We start from the raw sequence: 10,730 nt of genomic DNA, 5'->3' as shown, positions 1-10,730 counted from the left end.
TTGATGTACGGGTCTCTGCTGGAGGGAGAGAAGTAAATACTACGACCGTGATGGCAACAATTACAGCGATGATGATGATGAAACACCCCTTCTCACTTGCAGATGAGTGAAATTTCTGGAGGGAGAGGAGGAGGAAGAAGGGAACACGACAAGGAGGAGATGAAGAAAGTAGTTTGGAGGAGATGGTGAAAGAGGAAATGGAGAGGAGGGGACGGAAGGAGAGCAATTATAGGCTACTGCTGTAGCAAACTTTGATGTTTTGACAGCCTGCCACTGCTGGAGGGAGACAGTGTGAGTGCTGCTGATGATGATGATCAATGATGATGACACTGGTGATGGAGACGTTCACACAGTCTTTAAAGTCTTTATTACTGATGATCTGTGGAGCCACGGGGTGTCCTTGTGGTCAAACTAGGACACTGCTGGACAACATGCCTCCTGCCACAGTGTCCTTAAGCAGCGCTATTCTGCAGCTGACCTTGTGACTCTGACTTTCCTGAAGGGGGTTAAGGGGAAAAGAAAATTCCCTTTTACGAGATCGAAAAGCATTATGTTGTCACCAAAACAGTTTAGAGGAATAGGAGGGGAAGGGAGAAGAGGAAATTTTAAGGAGAATCAAGAAAAAGCAGGGAAAGAAGAAAGACATGAGGAATATGGAGCAGGATTAAAGGATAACAGAGCAAACAGGGAAAAAAATGAATACTGGGAGGTATTTTTCTGAAATACAGACACAAATGTAACTACTGATGTAATATAATACCATGTTACAGCAATGTCAAAATGGTATGTGCTTTGTATAGTGCTCATTTGTGTATCTAAGACTGTATCTTTGTATTTGTTTTCCCATCATCCCTCTCTCCTTCCCTCTCATACAAACACAGCACAGCTACCATCCAAACACAGTCTGACTCTGCCCTCTAATGGCACTCAGTCTAAACTACCATCTGAAGGAAATAAATGTCTATTGTCAGTCCTACTTAACTGCAATGTTAGACAAAGCTACATGTATAAAAGAAAGTCATTGTAAACTTTATGACATGTCTGATAACCTCACATGTAAACAGAGGGGGATCTCATGTCATTGAGGGGGAAATAACTACGATTATACTATAAGAGTTCGATGAGGCAGAAATGCAGTAAAAGTTGGGTGGTTTTTACACCAAGCCTCTAATCCAAACATTTTCATTGCACATCTTTAAAATCATCTGCACCTTGAGCCACAAAAAGTACAGTATTATACTATTCATGAAGAAAAACCCTGCTGCTGATTCCAAAGAAGCTTCACTGAGCCAAAGCTTTTTATTTTTCAACTTTTCCCTTCTATGTGTTTCATGTTCTCTTTGCAGCCGCAGAATGGAAAAGTCCCACAGCAGGGCTGAAGCCAGGGTCTCCACAGAATCTTGTCCCATGTCATCTGGCTTTGAACGCCGTGCGCGTCTCGGTGTGGATGAGTATCATCAGAAGCCTGCTGGTTTGTCAGAGTGTTTCGATGTCGCTCCACAGCTTTGGCAGTCTGCTCAAGTATTTCAGCGTGTCGCGGCTCAGTGTCAGGGGTAAGTGGGCGGGACTCTGAGGGATCGCGGAAAAGGTCATACAGCAGTGGTGGGTCGTGGTGCGTCACATGTTCTCCATGACATAGACAGACCTTAGTGTCGTAGCATCCACCGGCTCCCGGCGGGAAAAAGTTGGGAGTGAAAAAGTGCACCTTGAAGATGGAGTCACCTAGATGGAAACACACGCCCAAGGAAACACATGAAGATGCACCTGTTTACAGTAATTAACTAATTTTTTTGCAAGATTTACTCTTTTTAAATCCCATTTTTAGTCCTTGACTGGAGAAATATATTTTTCACTGCACCAAGCGTTTTCATGCCTACAGTTATAGTAATGAAGCCCAAAAATAAGCAAATATTCAGCTTTTGCATGGTAAGATATAGAGCATGGAACATTTTAATCTATTTCAGCTTTAGCAAAAGCAGATCACAAAATACCTTGTCACTTTCTGTATTTATATATGTAGATAGGCTATATCTTATGAAAATGAAGGGGGACATATCTGACATATTTTGGCATCTCTTCTTGTCAAAGAGTCAATCAGATTCAGGATTCAATAAGAACAAAGACTGATAAGCAGAGCTGAAATAGGAACAGCTAACATCAAAACAATAGCTATCTCTCATCAGTATCTCAGTTATATTGACATGTTTAGCAAGCAGGTCAAAGGTTTTGTCATTCAGCTCCACGGTAAATGTTTAACAAAGCGAGACAACGAGACACAGTGAGACTACAGGGACAGAACAAGAATTTCATTCACACATACACACAATGTAATATATGCAGTTTCCAGATAGTCTTGGAACTCTTACTTTTAGTCAATTTTAGCTCTATTCCATGGTCACGAATGCCTGATGCTACAGTACAGTTTGATTTCAGGTTCACATCAACACAATTGGCTTTTTTCTGCCAGATAAAACACCAGGCTTCACATTAAAACAAAAGAGTCTGCTAAATGATTCAACGCATCACACGTGTGAACTTACTTCCAGGCGGGTGCCAGCGAACTGCATTCAGGTAGATGCCACAGTAGTGGAACATGAATTCATGCTCTGATCGCTCTACCTTCCCCTCCAACAGGGGCATGATGTTATAGCCATCTAATTGTCTGGGGAAAAAGGTCAAATTAGGCGAAAGAGAGAAGGAGGAGGGGAAACATGATGTAAAAATGTGCTTTAAAAGCAATGAAAAGGGCATTAAAGAATGCAGACAGAGGTGCTTTTAACCTTTTCATCTATGATAACTATCTCATGTTGTTCATATCATATTATAACCAGGGGTGGAAAAAGGAGTGTTAGGGGGCAATGAGAATGCCGTTCTGGGAGTAAAAGTCAGGAGGGAACAGTGCTCCTGCTCAGATTTAGATTTATTCTGTGTTTTTTTTATGGGGGAGATTGCATATAGCTGTTTTACACTGTTTCGTGTATATCATTTATTGTGCTTGAACGCACCACATATCCAGCTTCAGCCCATACAGCCTACGGGAAGGCCTGATATCTCAGGGTCGCCAGAATAATCCCCAAAGTAAAGTTTCCGTGTCATTTGCAGCTTGCCAGTTAAGGACAGAAAGTTTTGTTAGCAGTTGTGTTGAATAGGAGTCCACCACCAGTATGGTTCCCCCAGTGAAACCATTTCCACCACTGATTATAACTACTGTATTAAGAAAAGTAATTATGCTGGAAACACAAGCTTGTTATGTCAGGATCAATATGAAGTAAATGAGTTATTTACGTCACCTACAATGCCTGCTAAATTAGCAAAATTAGTGCCCACGCAGCAGCCTTCTCCTAAACAAAAGCTGTGGCTGTTTACAGATAATGAGGTGCTGTTGGTACCGCACTGTAATCATCTGGCTACAAAACACTTCCTCAAGGTTAGAGTAATTGCATGGTTTGTTCTTCCCTCTTTTTGTCACTCTAAACAATGGTTTCCAGTACTGCTGTATTCAACAAATACAGCGGCGTTTTAACCTGTCCACATTCTGTAGAAACAAATAAGACTCAGTAGACGTGAGTAAGCACGATACAAAGGAAGCAGCCATATGAGCAAGTCTCTACCTGTCTGGTTGTGTGTCCTTGGCCAAATGTTTCAGTGTTGGATACAGGTCCATGAGGCTCGTGGGTTCGTCCACTACTCTTCCAGCTGCCAGTCTGCCAGGCCAGCGGAAGATCCCAGGCACCCTGATCCCCCCTTCCCAGCCCCCCATAGCTTTCCCACCTATGGGTGAGAAATGAGAAAGAGAAATTACACCACACAGTTATCTCCGGTTCTTTTGATGTTAATAGTGCTTCATCAACTTTTTATAGATGTTTTGAGAGTTCAGATGCCAGAGTAACATCACAGAATGCAGTTAAAGTGACAGCGTCATTAAAAAACAGCATGTGATGATGTCCACCTTTATAGATGCTGTTCCAGCCTCCTTTCTGGCCAATTAGCGGATCAGCATCCTCCAGGTGTCCACCATGGTCTGACGTAAAGTACATCAGAGTATTGTTTGCTAGGCCGAGGGAGTCCACCGTCTCGGTAATTTTACCTAGAAAACATATTAATATTTCATTGGCGATGGTAAGGTAGGAGTTTGAACTAGATAAACAGATATGGACAGTGGCTCTGACTGTCCTGATGGTTGAAGGACAATTACAAATTGGATCTTGTTGTAGTGTTCAAATTTCTTGTGGTTATCACAGTAACTCACCGATGATCCAGTCCACTTCCTCTAGGTTGTCACCGTAGCGACCGTGGCGACTTTTACCAGCAAAGGCAGGGTTTTTGAAGAGTGGTGTGTGTATGTGGGCCAATGAGAAGAAGAGGAGAAATGGACGATCTACATTCCTGAAGAGAAGAGGATAGAAGAGGACAGATGAACCATTTATGATGTTTTTATGCTGATTATGATAAAGGACAAGGAGACACTATAAATAAGATATAAATGAAAAACTGTGTTTCCCCTTGTACCCAATGCCTGATACACCTTATTTCTAGATCCCATAGACCTCCACTGATCCTCCACTGGTCCTCAGCATTGAATAACAAGCACATCAGTCAGCCACATGTTAACATGTTTCTCTATAAAGGATAAACATGGGCACAGTAGCTTATTTTGAGTCAACCCTACTTACAGTACACGGTCCTGGTTACACCACGTGTATTAATCTGCAGCTGAAAATATTCCTGGAACGAAACAGTATATTTTTTAAAGATTTATGTTTGTATGTCTTTTTATGGACTTTCTTGTCAGTAAGAACTCATCATAGATACAGAACATGATGAAAGACTAGCACCTCTCAATAAAGTTTCACACATGTGGTGTCTGTCGTATGGACAAGTCCAGGCAATCAGCAAGCAAACCACAGATGTGCGTAAAATATGAACCGTTCTAATCAGATCGCAAACACTAAGCTACCCAAAGGCTTTTATGGCGGTGCTGCAAAAAAAGTTTCAGAGGAGTTAAAACAAGAAAAAGAAAAAGGCAGAAACGAAACACCACATTATTTTGCTCTGGCATTCCTACCCCTTGATAAAATCTTGTGCTTCTCCCAGCAACCTCTGGGGCAGTGTCTCCACTGTCATTGGCTGTTCGATCACTTCTTGGTTCCTCATGATGATGCAGTTCCAGGTCGGCAGGAGTTTAAAGGGCACGTACCACACGGAAGTTGCTAGGATACTGAGAAAACAAAGTGCTACCAGGAGCCACAGCCTGACTTCAAGGAGGCCACACACACGGACACACACCTGAAAATACAGAACACACACAGACAATCTCCACAGTAGCAGGATGTATTGCAGGAGTGTTGCACTGCATTGCAGGGGACATGTAATATCATGAAAACACTTCATATTACTTTCTGGGACATGGAGTTCTGATTCTGATGCAATTCTATCATTTTGCCACTAGATGATATCAGAAAACATTACCAACATTGTTAGTTTTTAAGTAAAACAAGTAGTGCTTTGTGTTCCTGAAAATAGTTTTATAGGCTTTGGTCTTCCAGCTGAGCACTAGTTCTGAGTGTAGTTCTCTTTTTTATGCTCATTATTTTTTCCTCTTTCGAACAAAAGTGTGTTTCAAGTTTACCCTAGCGGTGGCACAGCTGGTTCTCATTTATCTCACAGGTACCAATCATTGCCAAGTCCTCACAAAATTTTAGTTTCGACACTACTTTGCCTTCCCCTAAAACAGGTTTCTGGCTGATGTGACTGAGGATTTCACAACTGCAGCTTCTGTTCCCAATCTTTTTTTCAACCCTATGGCTCATGTCTAAGTGATTACGCATTAGTTATTTAGCTTTGGGCTGAACGGCACAGCAACTCTTTGTTTTCCAATTTCTTCCTTTTGCTCTGGCAGTGCAAATGTGTCTCTCGCTTGTGTTTGCTTTTGGTTTTGCTTTCCCGCAAAGCCACCTTTCTCATTATGTGCCTCTACGGATCTTTTTCAGATGTATGACTTTGTGTGATGAGTTCACAACTAATATATCATCAATTAAAGAATATTAATTTACAGTTATTTCATACGTTATTGGACATGTGACTAAATCAGCTGGATTCCTCTTACATAAAAGTTTATTTCAGTCTCTCTAATAAAAAAAACGTTCATAAATCTAAGAGAATAGGTTCTGTTCTGCTAAACCGAGCATCAGATACAAACATTTACATGTTGTTGCATAACCCAATGATATGTGGTCTTAGCATTGGTAGAGAAAGATGTACTCAAACCAAAATCATAAGCATCTGCTGGATGATTTTGGTTTTAGTGCACACTTCTCTAGCATGCTATACTCAGCACAAAGATAATTTAAAAACAATGACTCACTTTCCACCTCTTAAGTTGTAAATCTGCCAAAAATACCACTGGGTCATGCAGCAACATGTAAATGTGTCAGACACACAGTGTGAACACAGAACAGTACCTATTCTCATAGAAACATGAAGTTTGTTTTTTTTTAATCACAAAGGCTGAACAAATGCATGGCTCTGAAATAAACTTTTATGTGAAAGGAATCCAGCTGATTTGGTTGCATGTCAATTAATGTATGAACACACTGTGAAATAACATTCCTTAAATGATGATCTACTAAGTGGGAACTAATCACATAAAGTCATAGTGACTTGATTGTTTGTTAACACTGAGCAACAGGAATCCATGATTCATCCTGTATTAAGTCATGCATTAAACCATCATCGGTCATGCATAATTTCAGCATTCCTTCGCGTATATGATTTGTACCATTATCATAAAGTGTTGCCAATCGCCCGTACCAGTGTGAAAAGTCCAACTCCAAGCATTATGGTCAGAGTTTGGAGTGTGTGCTGGAGGTCTGCCAGGACGTCACTCCCGTGTCCAGGCACACAGTCATTGAACAGGGTGAACGGCAGGCCGTAATAGTAGCTGAAGCCATGCTGGTTCGGATGGTGGCAGTGATCCCCTCTGTGTTCACAGTTCACACCCAAGTGCCATTTACCTGCAGAGACACAGAGAGAGACAGACTCAGTACTAGACACTCAAAAACAAAAGGGAGAGGAAGGAAGAATGTGTCACTTGAACATCCTGCAAAGACCTGTGCATCTTTCTCTCTCACTTGCACAAAACATGGAATACCAGATGAAAAACCATATGGTGTCTTTTCTCTGTTGCCTGGTGATGACGCAGGAGAAATGTCACAGTCAGGACTAATGAATAAATGATCGCACTACGTTATCTCACCCACAAGGCCGGTGGTGTATCCTTGTTGCTGTAGCCTCTTAGCAAAGGTGGTCTCACTGGGTGGAAGTCCCCCTGAACCTCCAAGGAACAGCAGCACCTGCACACGGCCTGTGCTGCCCATTCCTAGTCAACACACACCCAAAAAAATGCAACGAGCGAACAAATATGGAACATACGGTCAGACACTGCTGTGCAAATAGGACCAGGATGCTCCTATTTGCTGCTGGCAGAATAAGTTAAGAGCATCTGTTACCTGAGCGGAGCGCATAGCGCCCGGTCATGAAAGCGGCCCGGCTCGGTGTGCAGAGAGGAGCAGCTGCAATGTGCTGAGTCAGCTTGACCCCCTCAGAGGCAAGTCTGTCTATGTTAGGAGTCCTACAGGGACAGAACAGAGGGTAGACAGGTAGAGCAGAGACATATACTGTAGATACTTAAATAGCATTTAACATGGGCAGTGCATCAGCGTGAGACGGAGAGACAGAGACAGTGGCTGTTGATATTAGGACTATGATGAAACATGCTGTTAATAATCACAACTTTGAGCTAGAGAGAGCAGAAGCAGACAAAGAGGGAGAGACACACAGACAAAGAACTGTAAAAACATTTGTTAGGACTGACCTGATCGTATCGTTACCGTAGCATCCGACATCACCGATGCCCAGGTCGTCTACCATCATCAGGACAAAGTTGGGCTTCCTGTCCACGTCCTCCCCTGTGACGTGTCTCCCTGCTGCCAGGAGCAGGGCGAGGAAAAGATGTGCCACCAGGGGGGGGCTAAGGGTACAAGATTTAAGACTTAAAAGAAAAATAAATAGATAAATGACCTACTGCTAAAACGATCCATCGATTGATCTTTTAGAAAATTGATCATGAACCTTTTTGAGAATTGTTAATCCTTTAATTTGTCATGAAAGCAGCTACATGAAACTTTCCTTTTGTGTTGATATTTGGCGATCCCTGAGGAAAATGATGACTGCGTATTAGCACCTCAGACCCCGTAGAAAAATAGAAATAAATACTTTTGAAATTGAAGCGTGGTAATCAATGGCATCGGTGTCAAATCAAAAATGTTTCATCACGAGTGTGAAACTCCTCATTGTAGATCTATGCAGAAACATCCCTTTTCTGGCTCTGGCTTAACATGGGAGCTGACTTTCTGCTTTGTATCACTGTAAATTGATGATGACATTAGTTTTTTTCTCAGGTATAACCTTTAGTTTGACAGCTCCCCTTTATAAGCAACACACAAGGATAACAGTCGAACTGGCTCCTTTTCTGGTCCTTAACCAGTTTCTTTAATTTTCTAACATGTAAAATGTCTTTCGAAAAAGGCCTCTGAATTTTCTTTACACTGACTGTATCCTGGCTGTGTAACAATTTGGCACCATGCAAAGAGTCATGGCGGCCTGTCTAACATCCCAAGCCAATAAAGACAGCGCACAATGCATCATACTCTGAAAACCACACCCACCAGAGGGGCTGAAGGCAAACAAAACACACAAAAAAACTCAGTATTGTCAGTGTCCCATGCTTATCTTGGAGAAATGATCCCACTGAATGGCCAGAGGTGATGAATTTGCTGTCTGCCTCTGTGGACTGATTTCTGTAACACTGTCCATGTCTACTCAAAAGACAATGAAAAAATAAACTAGCTGGCTCACAACAGACGTATTTCAAATATTAGCAGCACTGTCTGTAATAGAGCTAGTTGTTATTCCTCACTTCAAGACGGTAAAATTTACCTCAGAATCTCTGCAGACATCAGCAAGCTAGCTCCTTAACTACCAACCTCACTAATCAGTGAAGACACCTCTAACTGTATTAGTATATGCGCCTCATATGTTTCTAGTGACATAAGTAAAGATGCTGCACCTTATCTTTATAGTGACACATTTTTTTAAATATGTTGTTAGTGGGATTGCTGTGATCTGTCTCAGTTTAGTGATGTCTGTTTCCACTTTTCACACAAAAGCTCAGTTTTTCAGTTCAGCAGCTCTTATAAAACTTAGCACTGGGCGGCCTACCATGTTGCATCTCTGTGGAGGTCTATTTCACGGTGATGGAAATAAAAGATCCTGTAAGTCAATATAATGGAAAACTCAAAATAATGACCCCAGTATCTCAAAATAATGGGAACATTTTTCAAAATAATGATTTGACAAGTATCTCAAGTCATTATTTTGTGACACTAAGTCATTATTCTGACAAGGTTAGTCATTATAATGACTTGCAGGACTTACACAGGCTTCCATACACCCCACACAGCAGCTTTTAGGTATTTTTCTGTTATTTGCTGGCAGACACAAGTGACAGGGAGCCACCTTGATGCAGTAAAAGTCAGTGGAGAGCGATTCATTGTTTTCCCTCTCGGTGTGGGCGGGACTCAGCTCAGCTATGACTATCAGCACAAAAGTTATTGAAGACCAATCAACCTATGGGCTGTGATCAGACCGTCTAACATCACAACATGGACCTTTCCCTCCTCCAGCAGGATATCCAACAGGCGCAGGAAGCAGTGAAGGCGAAGTCCCACATGTTGCACCGCACACAAAGACAAACATTTGTGAGTTTATAAAAAATAAGCGTTAACTAGAGCAGAGCTGCCAAGTTATTGTCAGTGATGCCTTAAAAGCAAAGCCGTCAACCTCCGATGGGCGCATCATTTAGTCTTTCCTAGTTTTTTTTAGTTAATTCCGCAGGTTTTACAGTAGTTCGGCCATGTAACACATTATATGTGCTGCTGTTTTAAAAATGCAAAGGCAAACCTGCCATGTTGACTCACCTCATACCTGCACAATGACCTGATTCATAGGACATGAGGTATGTCACACATTTCCTCTGCTGAAGCTCCTGGTTCCGCCTCTCCGACTCTACTGTAATGACTGGCTGGCAGCGCACAACAATATTTACCTTAAAGTGTAGAGTGAATGCGCACGAAATAAATCAGTATTATCATAAACCCCTCAAAGTAATTAAGTAAAATTTAAAAAAAAAAAAAAAAAAAATTTATACTGTATACAGTTTTTATGTTTTCAGGTACCTAAATAATTTTTCATAATTTATGTTTAGATGAACTGCCCACAGCTCACATCCAGTCTAAAGTTGTAACCTATGATTGCATTTCTTTTGGGTGTTAGACCAAAAAACATTGGGAGCCACTGTTATAGAGCTCCAGCAGCACGAACCCCAAACAGAGTCAGAACCAGGTTCACTGGCAAATAAGATTTCACATTACGAGGGATTTGCCATGGCACATTGGTGCATAATCAAGAATCATAAATATAGATGGTAAAAGAGAGATATTTACAATCCAGAATATATATTATTATATTCCATATTTTTATATGGAAGAGCTGGATAATAGTCTTTCCCCTCATTTCCCATTGCACTCTTCTGCTGTCCAGTTATTGTATTGGGCTATAGCTCACCAGAATCCAGTCTAAATAGTAATTAGAGTAATAGAGTAAAAAGGGAC

At 41.5% G+C, this 10,730-nt stretch overlaps 1 protein-coding gene across 1 annotated transcript; it reads right to left on the bottom strand.

The window, feature by feature from the left end:
* Positions 1-1,275: 1,275 nt before the first annotated feature.
* Positions 1,276-10,109, bottom strand: arsh (arylsulfatase H). The gene is made up of 11 exons (XM_070837967.1): positions 10,038-10,109; positions 7,874-8,029; positions 7,509-7,630; positions 7,256-7,378; positions 6,811-7,013; positions 5,066-5,286; positions 4,250-4,386; positions 3,950-4,087; positions 3,612-3,771; positions 2,541-2,662; positions 1,276-1,722 (listed from the first exon to the last, which is right to left on the bottom strand). Exons 1-11 carry the CDS (start codon positions 10,070-10,072, stop codon positions 1,307-1,309), a joined length of 1,833 nt encoding a protein of 610 aa, XP_070694068.1. The 5' UTR covers positions 10,073-10,109; the 3' UTR covers positions 1,276-1,306.
* Between the last annotated feature and the right edge of the window lie 621 nt (positions 10,110-10,730).

The sequence above is a fragment of the Pempheris klunzingeri genome, chromosome 10 (genome assembly GCF_042242105.1).
Source record: "Pempheris klunzingeri isolate RE-2024b chromosome 10, fPemKlu1.hap1, whole genome shotgun sequence".
Lineage (NCBI taxonomy): Eukaryota > Metazoa > Chordata > Actinopteri > Acropomatiformes > Pempheridae > Pempheris > Pempheris klunzingeri.
The sequence above is the reverse complement of the archived record's forward strand: the minus strand, read 5'-3'. Positions and strand labels throughout refer to the sequence as shown.

Bases quoted from the DNA above. Each gene is read 5' to 3' on its own strand.
- arsh (XM_070837967.1), bottom strand. From the start codon at position 10,072: ATGTCCTATGAATCAGGTCATTGTGCAGGTATGAG. The intron at 2,663-3,611 runs GTAGAGACTTGC...CTTTTTCCCCAG, and splicing joins AAGGACACACAACCAGACAG to ACAATTAGATGGCTATAACA. The intron at 1,723-2,540 runs GTAAGTTCACAC...GTTTCCATCTAG, and splicing joins TCGCTGGCACCCGCCTGGAA to GTGACTCCATCTTCAAGGTG.